At 46.0% G+C, this 14503-nt stretch overlaps 1 protein-coding gene across 7 annotated transcripts in view; it reads right to left on the reverse strand.

The window, feature by feature from the left end:
• Window positions 1-407: 407 nt before the first annotated feature.
• The window catches only part of KCNQ2 (potassium voltage-gated channel subfamily Q member 2), a 63936-nt gene continuing 49840 nt past the window's right edge, over window positions 408-14503 (reverse strand). For 3 of the 7 annotated variants that reach the window (XM_086760474.1, XM_086760472.1, XM_086760471.1), the window contains 5 exons: window positions 11623-11846; window positions 10804-10912; window positions 10144-10275; window positions 1865-1988; window positions 408-1127 (listed from right to left, as the gene is read on the reverse strand). In XM_086760474.1, the coding sequence (XP_086616600.1) occupies window positions 408-1127; window positions 1865-1988; window positions 10144-10275; window positions 10804-10912; window positions 11623-11846 (1309 nt within the window). Of the gene's footprint in view, window positions 1128-1864; window positions 1989-7745; window positions 7854-10143; window positions 10276-10803; window positions 10913-11622; window positions 11847-14503 lie in introns of all 7 variants that reach the window. The other 4 variants (XM_086760475.1, XM_086760473.1, XM_086760470.1 and 1 more) reach the window with 3 other exon arrangements.

A 14503-nucleotide genomic window follows, 5' to 3' on the forward strand; every position in this document is an offset into this window, starting at 1 on the left:
TGTGGCAAGTCCCACGTAACCCTCGTCAGTGACCAGTTACTGTGACCTCCAAAAGCCCTGGCTGGGTGATTTATTCCTGCCCTGCACTTCTGAAGATTCCCAAGAAATGCAAATTGCCTACCCTGCACCATGAAATAATTTCACCTAATGATCTTAGAAAGAGAGTATGAAAGAAATCTGGACTTCACAGCTCCAGTTTGCTCACCACCGTGACCTCTTCCACAAAGGCAGGCTTGGACCTGCTCGTTCCCCCCCCAGAGTAAGCTGCAAGAAAATATCCGCCAGCTAAGGATGCCCTGGATGGAGGAAAACCTTAGCTGTCAATCTCCTTGAAAAGTTTGACGCGTGGACAGCTGGAGCAGGCAGCTGCCAGCACTTGGACGTGGCTCGGCGGCGGCGAGAAGGCTTCACTGCCTGGGGGCTGACCAGCCCATGTCACTGAAGGGTCCCTCACCCGTGGCCGACCTGGGAGGGGGACCACAGGGCGTGCAGAGGTCAGAATCGGTGTCTGATTCCCCTTCCGCAATGTAGGGTCTGATTTTGGCCACGGCTGCATAGCAACCGTTGTTAAGGATGTCCAAATTCTCTTTGGACTGGGAGATGCTAAAGCCGCTGAAAGAGCGCTCCAGTTCCTCGTGGTCTACCGAGGGGATGGAGATGGACGTGTCGCTGTCTCTCATGGCACTCTCGTGGTGTTTGGTTGTAATGTCTTCATTCCTCAGGTACTCTGCGCTCGCCCTGTGCCCACCACTGTAGGCTGACAGGGAGCGCTCGTGGGAGGGCGGAGGTGGGATGCGGACCAGCGAGCCGGGGTCTCCGACAGGCGAGGAGCCATGGCTTTGCCGCTGGTAGATCTGCTGCTGGCATGATGTTGAGGGTGGGCATGTGTTGTTCGGGGCTGGCGGGGCAGAGAAGTTCTTCTGCCCCATGGAGCTGGTGGACCTGATGATCTTGATGATGCAGCCGTTCTTGTCAATGTGCTCCCTGCTGTCTTCGGGGCTGTGGTAGGGAGGTGCGGGGTCTGGTTCTTTGGACCCAAAATAAGCTTCTGTCTCCGTTGGTGGGATGCCCATCCGCTGCATGTAAATATTGACCAGGAAGTCCAGCTTCTTCTCCATTGACTGAACCTGCAAAACACCACAGTTATAGCACTACACCCTGCCTGCAAGTTGAAGCAAATGAACATCCTGAGTACAAGCAACTTCCAGCCCACCTAGGCATGAGTGTGGGACTGGGCTTCATAGATGACCTCTGCCTACACTGACCTACACCGAATTGAAACTTTTAGTAAATATTTGATTGTCATACTTTGAAATAAACCCTTAATTTTCCACCTTTTAATGGCATTTTCCTTAAGCTCCTATAATCTTTTTGACCTGCACCAAATTCCAGGAAAGCTGGAGCACACTCGCATCCTTCCAGTGGCTTTCAGCTACTTTCTGCATTTGGCGCTTGCCTGGGCTCAGATGGCTATGACGATTTCCGAGTCTTACCCTTTAGGAAGATTTTCATCTTCAGTGAGGCCAGCAGCTACTGGACTCCATTTGACTCATCATGGACTTGTTTGAAACATGCCTAGTATGGCGGCAAAGAAACCAATGTGTCCTTTTCAAAAATAATGTAGACTTTTGGTAGACTCACAAAAAAAGGAAGTCTGTATGTCGCAGAGACCAGCGCCTGTTTTGAAAGGAATACCAAGGCTTCTAAGCCACTTAGTGCCCTTTCATAACGTCTACCTTGTTTCTTTCTCAAAATATACTTAGCTCTTACTTTTTTTTCTAAATGATAATTCTTAATTTTTAAGAAAAACCAACATAATACATGCAACACTCTCTGATAAGAACTCCCTCCTGACCCAACGTACCTGTTTCTCAACTTTTCCAAGCCTGCCCATCATGCTGGGGTCTTCGGGCAGCTCCCCCTCTGCCGGCCCCTTGGTCCGATCCTTGTCGGTCATGGAGGATCCTCTCCCAACGATCTGGTCAACTCTACCGGGATCAGAAAATCCCCCCGCCCCCGGAAAAGGACCTGGAGTCAGTTGGAGGCAGCAGGTGAGGAGGGCTCCGCTTGTCGCGCCTCCGTGGGACAAAGCACCAGCCTCTCTCCCAACCAACACTCCAAATTACTCACAGACACGCAGTGGCACTGAAGTGTTAATTCAGATGCAAAATTCAGAGCACTATGAGCAGAGTTTGAAATTATCCATTTCTGTTTAAACAGATAAAACCTGGCACATTATGCACAGTAAATTTACCCACTGCAAAGAATTTCTTTAATTGGCTTTCTTCCAAATCAATTAACTTCTTATTTGTACTGAGAAATTATTATTTTGGGGGAAGATCAAATTTTCTGTCTAGCACATGTCAATGGGATTTTTTTTCAGTCTTTTTGCAGCAGTTTCCTCTCCTCAATGCAAATGCAAGTGTGTAATTTTTATGCCCATGAAAATGAGCCGCTCGTCCCAAGATCCAGACAAACAGGTGTAGCGCTAACAGTTGTAGTGGAATTACTCCAAGGTTGAATTTGGTCACAACTCAGCAAACATTACCAAATCATCTTCATTGCAACGCTACAGCAGGTCACACCTGTATCACTAGACATCTTCTATTAGCAGGGCTCCAAGCTGGTGACAGCAGAGGACACTCTGCCAAACCAGCAGCTAAAGCTGCTGGGCACGTTGTTTGGCACTAACTTCTTTACACACGGTACATTTGCAACTCCTCGTTCCCAGTATAGAAACACCTGGGTTGATAAACAGCTCCGTATGCAGAGGAAGGAGGAGGGCAGAGCCAGTTTGGAAGCTAGGAGTCAATTTTATTTGAGGCATCAAATAGAAATTTTCTAGGGAGTAAACACCGGAGCTTCTTGATCCCTCAAAAGTCAGGAGAGCAACTTAGTTTCGGAATAACTTCATAATGGCAGCTCGGTTTGTAACCTAATTCTACGCCAGGCAAACTTTACTCTTGCATAATGCACCAAATGTAAGGGTGGCGGGGGAGAAGAAGGGTTAATTGATCTGATTGAAACCAAGTTGAGGTATCTTGAGCGGAAAACTCAAAATGCTTCTTACGCAGTTCTGCCGTGTGGGCCATGGGTCCATGCACCAGGAGGAGGAAAAGGAAGGAGCTGAACACAGACAGACAGGGGAAAAATGAACAAACAAAAACCAAGGAGAGGAATGAGATGTGAGGCTATTTCCAACACAAGAGCCATCTGTTCTCTTTACATTGGACAGGGACTCAATATGCACGTTGGCTGTCGACATTAAGGGACATATCAGTGGGGATGGACCAGCGTGGCTCCCTTGGCTTATATTAGAGCAACAGCAGTTTACAGCACCAGAAGATCTGGCTCAAAGAGATGAAGTGGATGAGCACATCACACCAAAGACAGAAAATATAAGCCAACAATTATTTTAGAGTTTATCTTTGATCCCAGAAGATCCTTCATTTGGGCAGGGATGCGACAGAATACCGTTCCATTTAAAAAGTTGTGTTTGGTCCTTTGCTTAGCAATATAAGCGCAGGAGTACAAGGAGCACCAAGTGCTGTAATTACAAGTGTGAGGAATATGCATGCCTTATTTCTCTCTTGTAATGGGAGAAGCAAATTACTGACATGTACAGGAACTCCCCACGAGGGATGCAATTACTGACATGACATACAGCACAAGAAATCCTAGGACAAGGTTGTTACCATGTACGCAAAGAGGTATTAAATTGGATACCTCGGGCTACCTGGGTTTGGAATCACAAGTCAAGGCGTGGTACAGCCACTGTACGAACTCCCCTCCTGTATGCACAAGCAAGTAGACTGGTAAAACAATGAACACGCGTTTAAAGAGGCTCAAAGTCTAAACGCTACCGAATATTGAGGAAGGCCAAGGAAAATCGGGGTGCTCTGTCCTCGCGTCCCATCTAGCACAGCACTAACACTGAAACGTGTCCACTAATGGAAATGAGATGTCCTTCAACAGTGGCTGAGTAGAGCAGGGAGGCAGGACAGACTGAAACACAGAGAGGAAAACCGAACATCGCCATGCTACGGAGTATCGTAACAGCAGAGAGAGTCTTGTGCTATTTCTAATCTTGCAGAAATTGAGAAAGGACTTCTGCTATCTTCCGTGTCCTTAAGAGAAGAGCTATCCATTCAATGAACCTCACGTGACCCGTGTAAAGCACAGGAGGCCAGCTGGCACTTCACAGATGGAGCGATCATTGCTATCACGTAGAAAAGCACTAACTTCTTCCATCATTTTCAGGCTGGACACAACTTGCCTGTGGATCTGCTGTGATTTAAAACCAGGACTGAAGCACTTCATAAAGCTCACCCACAGAGCATTCAGAAGCCCTTGTCTATATGCCACTGATACCAGAGCCCAGAACAAGTCCTGCTTGATTCATTTCCTTCATGTCTACACTTTAACCCAGTCCTGACTCCTGAGGTGGTCACCTCCCACAGCTCTGAGGAACCAGAGAGCCATATCTCACCTAGGAGGCAGGGTCTGCATGGAGCACGGTGCCGTAGGCAGCTGTGGGCCACGGACTTCAATGCAGAGAGGGGCAGAAGATGAACCAAGCCCTTCTCATGGTGCCTTGGTGGGAGAAACCAGGCTCGAGGTCTCCCACCCCTTTGCTTCCCACGGCAGAAGTTAGACCAGAGGAGAGTGCTCCTACCTTCAGCAAAGCACAGAGGTTTCATTTGTGCCTTGTCTGATAGAAGAGAAGAGAGGAATTTCCCAACCCACTCGTGCCTAGCTGAGCAATGCAAAGAGCAGGAGGTCCTTTCAGCCATTATAAAAGAGCTCTCTGTTTTGTCAAAATTGGGCAGCAAAGCTCAAAAGATGAAGAAGAGAGAACATATTCCACCTCTGCAAGCAGAGTGCATGTTCCTACTGCGTGACAAAGAACCACGAGTCTTCTGAGATGCCAGATCCCAGTTCTGCACTGCATCCCGTGGGGAGCAGTGTGCCTTCCCAACCCTTGTCTTGGCTGTGTCGAATACACGTGTGCAGAGGGAAGAATTAATCTTTGGAAGAGTCAGCCCTGTGCTTTTCCCTTCATGGTAGAAGAGGATTCAAAGATTTCTAACGATGCAGGACAAACTGTGCCATCTGCTGTCCTCGATAGGCTCTGCTGGGTCTTAGTTCGGGAGGGAGAGAGAAGGGGGGTTGCTCTTTAAAGTGAACCTTGGTATCTTTCCTTCTTTCTAATGATACAAAAAAAATGTAAAGTCTTGCATCAGCCACAGTGCAGGTTTTCTCATGCTTCATTATGCTTCATGCTAACAGTGCATGCAAAGAGGTGTAATATGTCACCCTCGGGCCAGAAGCAGACATCAAAAGGTCAAACGGCTCAAATGAGATAAAAATGAAGTGTTTGGGAATATATATTCAATTATTTTCTTTTTTTTTTCTTTATCTCTTACATTATTTTTTTTTTTTACACAATCCAGGCATTGAAGCCAAACCCCCTTCATCCATGTCACAGGACTGGCTACTTACCTCTTCATTTGGCAATAAAGTTTGCTCTAGATGTGTTTTGACCAATATCTGTTGTCTGAAAATTACAGCTGAGGTTTCTCCTATTCTATGTTAAACCAGCTGATGGAGGGAATTTAATCCAAATTGTGTGTGTGGCACGGAGCAAACGCCTGCAGCCAAACCTCAGCCGCGGACACCCCTCCTTTGCTGGGAGCTCCCTGCAGAAACCTTTTGGCTGAACTGAGCCCTTGCCACTCAAGCACCACGGTGCAATCCCCGGGGCCGGGGCAGCTCACGGGACATGGCTTGCTTTTGTTTCCCTGGGCAGCGTTTGGCTAAAATAGGGGTGTGCAGGCTAAAAAGGAGAGGCTGGCACAGCCCACGGGGTCCCCACAGACGTGTCCCCACGTGGGATGGTGAAGGCTACGGCAGCAGCAGAGTCTGACCCAGAGTTTTTGGACTGGGGCTCGAGGTTGCTCAGAGCTCCAGTTCTCATCCGTCGGGCGCCTCTAGCACCTCACAAATCTCTCAAATGTGGGAGGATGCAGCTGCTGACAATCAAGCACAGCATAAGCCTTTTGATGGGCGGGAGCACGGATTTCAGCAGCCTTCTGTACGCTGCTGCCTTCTGGAGCCTCTCACCACAGCTCAATACAGGAAAAAAAATGAGAAAATTGATTTTAAAAGGAAGCAATTATTAAAAAAAGTGTTCATGTCCCAGGAGCCTAGTGGGAGTGTCTGAACAGAATTTTAATCTGGCCATCAACTGTAAAAACAGGGGGGGTGGGGAGGGAAGTCATTAACATTAAGCTGATACAGCAACAGACTTGGATTGAATAAAATAAATATCCCGGTGTGAGAGGATGTGCCAGCTCCCCTGGTATCCATCAACCATCTTTCCTGTGTGAGAGGCACAAGCTTTCACATGAAAATCTTTCCTCTAGTGAAGGCTTGTTGTACACCTAGCCTTACAGGTTAAATACAACAAACTCAATTTGAATATGTATTTTATGTGAATATCAAAATGTTTCTTCAGATAAGAAAGTTATTTCTTTTTTAAAGACTAGTTCTGGGCCTCATCATTTGGCAAGGAGGAGAAATGGCAAAAATGCTTTTCTGAGAGTATTTATTTTCCAAGCGTAAAGCTTGGGGCTTCTGGAAAATTCTCTTCTCTTTTTTTTTTTTAATCTTTGAGCTAGCTGAGTGGGAAAAGGTAAGCTTTCAATATTCCTTTTACTCACATTCCTTTAGCGAAGATTACTCAGAGCAGCTTAAATGAAAATCAAGAGATTTGTCATGTATTAGCTCTTAGGGAAGGCAAATATATCCAGAAAAAAAAAACCACTTGAAACTAAGCTTACGGCATTTAAAAATCACCTACTCTTTGTGCGTGGAAAATGCCTGTCTGGCAGATATTTATACCTGCCTTGGGCTCCGGTGGCCTCACAAAGGTGAAAAGAGGGCTCAGCTCACGGCCCTGCTGACCAGACCTCAGGATGCCCTCAAATGGGAACGTCATGGAGAACATGTTCCTCATGGCATCAGCTTCAGGTACGGTTTCACCTAAGGAGAGAACTTAACAAGAGGAATGAGAAAAATCTCGCTGCATGACTGAGGGCTGGGTTTGACTCCTGCTCTTCTTTTTGTTTGCAAAATCAGGATTTTTTTTTTTGAGTGTGAGTTCCGTGGATGTAATATTTTAACACTTTTTTTTTTCCTCCGTGGTCAGCAGAGTTGCATCAGCCAGAAAAAGAGACCACTGTGTTCATCAGGTATGAAACACTTCATTCTTACTTTGCCCACCGAATAAACTCATTTCATAGCGCCAAGAGCTGCAGAGGCTCCTTCGCTTGTGTGCAGTGCTTCATCTCTTAGAAAGCAGATCACTTTTATTGGCATTGTGGGTAAATATTCCACCTTTTACATCTGAAGACAGCCTCATAAAATACGAGATTTTAAAAAGACATAATTTTGCTTTCTAATACCTAAAAGAAGATTGAAAATAGGAAATAAGCCAGCTGAAGAAACTGATGGTTAATGATGACTGTATGAGCGTCCCTTTTTTTTTTCCTTTGGTTTGCCCAGTGTGAAAGCTCATTACCGAACATAAATCAGAGCCTACCCAGAGTAGCAAGCCCTTCTGAGCCATGATTTAGCAAACTGCTCTGCTCAGTGATAAATGCCGTCATATAACTGGCCTGAAAGGGGTTTGACATTAAGCAAACGAAAAATCCAGAGAAAGCGGCATTTTGGTGAATCCTAACCTAGGCGAGTATTGGGGAGACTCTTTGGAAGAATACATGGGTCCTTTGGTTGGATACTTCTTATGCCGGGGAGTTGAAGGGGGCGGGGGACCCACAATCATATCTATCCTGGCAAAGTAAATAAGAAAAAAAGACACTAGCAAAACGCATAATGAAGCAACACGTAGAGAAAAGTTGGTCAGAAAGTTGCAGAAAGAAACAACGGAAAAACAGAATGAGAGAGAGAGAGAGAAAGAGAGAGAATTTGAAAATATATTCCGCTGGAAACAGAAGGCTCTGTCCTACCACCTGGTTGTCGGTGAAAGCCAGAGTCTTACCCACCCTGGGGTGAGATTTTGAGATTTAGGCATCACTGAAACATCATCAGGAGATTCCCCCCACCCCAAATACAATAGGCAACAGGTTTTACCCTCTGGAATATATTTGCATGTGTGTAGCAATATCCCATTGAGGTGCTTGGATATGAAACAACAGAGATTCATTCTCCTTTCAGTTCCAGCGCTAGATAACACATCCTCAGCTAGTTCAGAAAAGCATGAGCTGTTGGAGTCAGGAGGATACGCTGCGGGATTGTACAACTCAATGAATGGGAGACATCCATGGTTGGCAAGGTGTCAGGATGAGACACGAGACAGTGTGAACACAACACTGAAAAGAGCACATTACAGACACAGTGACAGAGACATTAATGATTAAAGAGGAAAGTACACGTAAACACCCCAGAAATTTGCTAGAATGCAGCTTTAATCCACCAAAGCCTTGGCTACAGGAGGTCACCAGCCCTGACACAGGAGGTCACCAGCTGAGCTGGCAGGAGAACACAGCACTTTGATTGCTGAAGGAAAGGGAAATAAAAATCTCTGTTCTTCTCTGAGCTGCCCTGTGACAACCTCCTCAGGCTCCACCAAATGGGTGCACTGTATTTCTAGTGCATTGGTCATGCCCCAGCATTGGCCATGGCCACCCAAGACACACACTTCATCTACACGGTGGCCCTTCCAGTTCTACCAGGCAGGTGACCAGCCATGGGACCTGTTGGTACCCATCTGGCTATGATGATGAGTGCTTTGAAGGATGTCCCCAGGTGGGTCTGCTCTTGTCATCATCACTGATCTCCTGTTTGGTGGCAACAGGGAAACCTGTGAAGCTGCCTGGTAGCCCTGGATTCCAAATCCAGGTACTTCACACTTTTAAAGCAGCTCCTGGTCCTCCTGTCTTCCCTGCACTGGGGCAGACAGCCTAGTCCAGCCTCAGCAACCTCTGCCTCGCAGTCCCACGGGTACAGCTAAGAGGAGAATTCAGTTTGGTCTTTGAAAGTTGCCATTCCTTACTCCAACTCTCCCAAAAAAGCAACCAACTTAATCACTTTGTCTTTGTATCACATCACCTTGAAGGGTTGGCAACGGGAGACTTGCATGGGCAGTCAGGCAACCTGCCGTGCCGAAAACTCAGGTGTCCCACCTGGAGCCAACGGAGATGACAACCCCAATGGTTCACTACCCACTGTGGAGGCAGCCTGAAGTCCTCACATTTCAGGCTATTAAAGCTAGGAAATACAAATCCCCTCCTCCTCCTCTTTCCTCTCCAGATTTAGCTAAACGTCTTGGATTTGTCACCATCGAATTCATACTGAACGGGGGTGAGAGGCTCAAAGACAGGAAATTCTCCAGGATATTTTAGTCTACATCGCAAGGGAGAATTTACCTTCTGGCTGCATGTCTGGAAATGGGAAATGCACAGCACGCAGCAACCCGAGAAAGTTACCTCAGCTGCGTGAACATCAAAAATAGCAGAGTTAAAATGGTCTCTGAGAGATTAATGTCAGAAGAGAGATTCCTCTTTTTCCTAAGACAATTTTCCTCTTCCATTCCTGAGGTTCACGTTAGCTGTTTGCATGTCCAAACACTTTTTTTTTTTTTTTGCACATTTGCTGACTCTACCAGGGACCTAGATGGGTTTGAAATGAAAGGGAAACTTCCCCAATGGATCCCAGAGGAAGCTGGGCTGCCACAGCTATAGAGGGAAATACTTCCATTCTCCAAGTGTAAAAGTAAACGGTGCAGTATCCTGACTGGAGACAGCCTATGGCCAGTCCCTGGCTCCATTCTGGGTGTCCCTTCGAGCTCAGCAGAACTGGGGCTACTTCTGATGAGTCAACACAGCTGGGGGGTGTTGGAGTTTGGGGTCTGGTCAACACCACCTCTTGCTCTGCTTGTGGTCCCTGTCCTGCTCATCCCTGTGGGTTCCAGCCACAAACACCGATGTTTTCCTTGAGGTTTTCTCTTAGGAAGAAAAAAATAAGCTGCAGCTGCAAAGAAAAGCATCTCTCTCCTGGCAATACCCTCATAATGAACAAAAAAAGCAGTGAAAAAATGAAGCAAAGAGAGAGGTCTCTTGCCTGGCCTGAAGGTTTTTAATCCGGGAGAGCATGTCCAGGTGACCAGCCGAATACTGCTCGATGACATCCATCACATCATAGGGACGAAGGCTCTCCTTAAACTTGCGCTTGGAGACGAGGAATCTCATAATGCTGCGGGAGACGGAAAGGCAAAGCATAAACCTTGGGCTGCAGCCTGACCTGCTTCGCGGCAGATAAAAAACACTGCAGGGAGCTGCTTCGCAAAGAAAATGGAACAGATCCCAACCCCGTGGATTTGGGAGAGGATGCGGCAATGGGACATGGGATGGGGATCGCGGGGGCTCGTGGCCAAAGCCCTGCCTGCAATGGGGGGTCCCCGATGCCCCTCAGACTATCAGCTGTGAGAGTGTCCTCTCAGCACTGCTTTTACAAATGTCAGCGTTAAATCCCAAAGCTGGTGAGAACGATCATTTGGACGCATCCCTGCGGGGGATTTTCCTGTTTCTCTGTTTATTCCTTCCCTCAGCAAAAATTGCCCTTTCTGGCAGAATTTTCTGTAAATGAGGGCAGGCCACCCAGGGGAAAAACAGCCTGCAGCACAGACATTTCAGCATTTGCCACCTCTGCTTGGACTTTAAATTTCTATTTTTTCCCTATTATTTACTTTTTTGGACTGCTTTCCCACTCCCTCTCTCTTACCACACTGCCCTGATGCTGACTTTGAGTCCCGGCGTCAAGTCTTCCGTCACAAACTCACAGTTGCAGCTTTTGTTCTCATCGGGAATGTCTTCTCCAGGGAGGCTGGCTTCTGGGTTTGGGAGAGGGAGGAACAAAGATAACACATTACTGTTTCCCATGCTAGTGCCATGCAAGATAAGGCAAGTCGAATCACAAAGAGCAATCCCAGGGGGAAGCACCACAGATGTCTTTGCTGAGCATCCCAATGGGAGCATTTCCCAAGACGCGTTAGGGTGACATCCAGCAATGCCAACTGCAGCTCTTATCCATCTCTAGATGCCTGATTCTTCCTCCTTTCCCCATCCCTATATAAATAAATAATTATCATGGGTGCCAGGAGTTTTCTTATCTCTTCTCATGCTCCTGTGTCTGAGCTAAAGGACTGGAAGGGGAAGGAGACCTATTTCAGTGCCTTGGCTTGCAGCTCTGCCCTTCCTAAGCAGAGATGGAGAAGATGTTGGGGACTTAGATAGGATGAGGGGTAAAAGTTTTAAAATAGAAGGGGGTAGATTTAGACTGGAGGTAAGAAAATTTTTCTTATGCTGAGGGTGATGGGACACTGGCCCAGGTTGCACAGAGAGGTGGTGGATGCCCCATTCCTGGAAACATTCCAGGCCAGGTTGGCCGGGGTTCTGAGCAACCTGATCCGGTTGGAAATGTCCCTGCTCCTTGCAGGAGGGTTGGACTGGATGGCCTTGAAAGGTCCCTTCCAACCCAAACCATTCCCTGATTCTGTGATTCTGGGGCTTTGCAGTCCCACATGGTGCCCCCAGCCCTCACCTTCAGAGTTTTGCCGCGACGCCGCTCCCTTGATGCGGAAAGCTTGCCGGGCTCGGCTGCGGTCTCCGAAGCTCCAGCTCTTGGGCACTTTGCTTGGGCTGTCCTCGATGCTCTGGTCAGCGCTGGGGGACCTCCGGATGCCCTGAGCCTGTGGAGAGCCTTTCCCTTTGGTGCCAGCACCGCGGGGACTGGAGAAGACACGATCTTTCAAACTGACCTTCTGACTGTTCAGAGAAACACGTTGAAACAAAGACAAAAAGGAGACAGCAGGAGGAGTCATTCTGGAAACCACGCAGTCCTTCCCCACCAGCCATTAGAAACCAAGAGCACTTCCAAGCAGCAGTGAGATGTAGATTTGCTGTTGGCCTTTTTTTTTTTTAATTTTTTTTTTTTTTAATTTTTAAAGAAAGCATTGAAGAAATGTTTCCGCCATAATGAGTGAAATGGAAATGATTATTAAGAGAGAGAAAATAATGAGGACTTAAACGGAAGCCCCTCGTGGGATGCCAGGGCTGGCGGGACAGAATGACGTTAAACAATGAGGTTATGATTCCTTAAATCACTGATCGGCTCCGATCATGATCGAGGAAGCTTTTCTTTCACAACTGCCTTCCAAAACCCTATTTCTAATAAGAAAATACCAATAAAAAAAAAGCATTTATCTGAAACTTTTAACTGTCTTGGAAACACTTCACTTCTGGTTCTTAGACCTGTCCTTTCCCCTTCTTTAGCGTCTGTCTTTCCTGCTTCTTACAACACCATCTGCCCCTTTTATATATCTCAAAGAGTTCCTCTTTCTCCAGTCATATATTTAAATACTTAAACACAGACACTTAAATGCGCAACTCCTTTGTATCCTGCAAAGATTCAATCTAACAGCCAGCTAACTGCAGGTCTGCTACAGGTGTCATTACCATGCAAAGCAAAATTTTACAATGTCAGAATGTGGCATTTTATTGCTGATTTTCTATTAGAATCCCATTTTTTTAAAAACCCCTGTAATTATGGTTTGAAAAGAAGATCACTCCAGAAGCAAAGATGATCTCGCTGAGAAATAGTCTGCTGGCCCCACTTTAATTATTTTCCAAATTCTGAAATTTGCAACTAAAAACTTTCACCCAAATGAAGATGATGAATTTTCACATGAAAATTGCAAATCCAAGAGTCTGTGAATCTTTATTAAAGGGCAAACTTTATAGAAACAGCATCGGGGAAACCAAACTGCAAATAGTTTTGGATAATTTGGTATTTTCTGAGTAGCAATTGATGATTAAAATACTCTAATAGAAATCAGACCACCAGTGCAAGGCACTTGCACAGGTAGCTAATACTTTATATATAGGCAAATAAAAACTGAGTAAAACCATGGATGTAATTCCCAACACTCTGTACGTTGGCAGTAGCCACTTATTGTTTCGCTGCAAACGCTCTGACTCAATTTATGGGAAGAAAGTTGCACAAATTCTGATTTCCACATCAGATTTCCAGGTCACCAACCGAAGACCTGTTTTGTTTTTGTTTTTTTTTTTTCTGTCTCTCAGCAACACCATCTTAAAACTCAGAGCCAAAGAGTCCTCCTTTGCCTTCAAAACTGGCATGAGGTTCTCCAATCCAAACTTAGCAACTGATATTTGAAGGAAAGCAAAATGCAGCTCCCCTGTCCCCAGCTATACCGTGATGATGGGAACAGACATTTGGTTTTATTAGCAAAGGAAGAAGTTGTGACTAGAAGATACCCAGGGAGCGGATTCGTTGAGCAAGAAGGTGCTCTTTTTACAAAGTCACTTCACATTGCGAGACGTCAAACGTTTACAGGGAGAGAAAAGTGCTTAGGCAGCATTTTCGGAGGTGCAGCGTGTGATGCCGGGGAGGCACCGCTGCCCTGGTCCAGCGCCCGGGGAACAGAAGCGCAGCCCCCGGGCTGCAGAGCAGGGTCATCCGCGGCCACCGGCTGGGCAAACAATTGCGAGTTGACAGACATATCTGACGGAAAATATAGTTTGTTTGTGACCAAGTTAGAAAAGGTTGAATTAAGCCAATTAATGATGCATTGTTAATTCACTGAAGCTGCACAGGTAAGTACTGGAGGTTTCATTTCCAGGGTGCTGCCCACCTGCAGACCTGTCTGAAAGCCAGGGGACCAACAGATGCTCAGCGTAGCTGAAAATCAGATCAGAGGCACAAATCCACACGGGATCTAGGAACAAGTACTTGCCTAAATACCTTTCTGGATGGAAGGCTTAGTCACTAATGCTACCAAATCATTGTACATAATGAGCCAAATATTTCAAAGTGATTCTTATTCTGTGTTTCTTGGATTAGAAACCAGATGGGAATTTGATTTGTCATCTGATCCTAAACAGGCCAAGTGGATTTTTAAAAATTTATCTTAGTTGATTTTACAGAAGAACATTCCTGAAATCTACTGCATTTCAGTAGTACTAATTCTTTGAACTATCTACTTTAAAAAAAAAAAATATGTAAACGAATCAGCAACACGCCAATATTCAGAATTCAAAGCAATCTCTGTGCCTCATCAGCGCGAAGCAGCTGCCTGTCACCGAGTAAAGCAGGGCCTTTTCTTTTCCGTTCCCACAATAAACGTGCTGCAAATGTTTGCAAGAATGACAAAAGGCAAAAAAGAAAGCCTTGAACTCAGTGAGGAATATGATAGCATGAGGTACCACACTTCTACACATTAAAAAAAAACTCTTAGAAATCTGATGAACAATTAAGATCTGGGTGGATTTCGTTCCCGAGTACTCACTACTCAGAAAAAAAACCCAACACCTGATGTAACTTCTTTGTTTTAACACAGACAACATCAGACAACATGAACAATTAATTGAATTTCTCCTTCTGCCATGCAATTCGCTCATTG

Source organism: Chlamydotis macqueenii, chromosome 16, assembly GCF_036417535.1.
Source record: "Chlamydotis macqueenii isolate bChlMac1 chromosome 16, bChlMac1.mat, whole genome shotgun sequence".
Taxonomy (NCBI): domain Eukaryota; kingdom Metazoa; phylum Chordata; class Aves; order Otidiformes; family Otididae; genus Chlamydotis; species Chlamydotis macqueenii.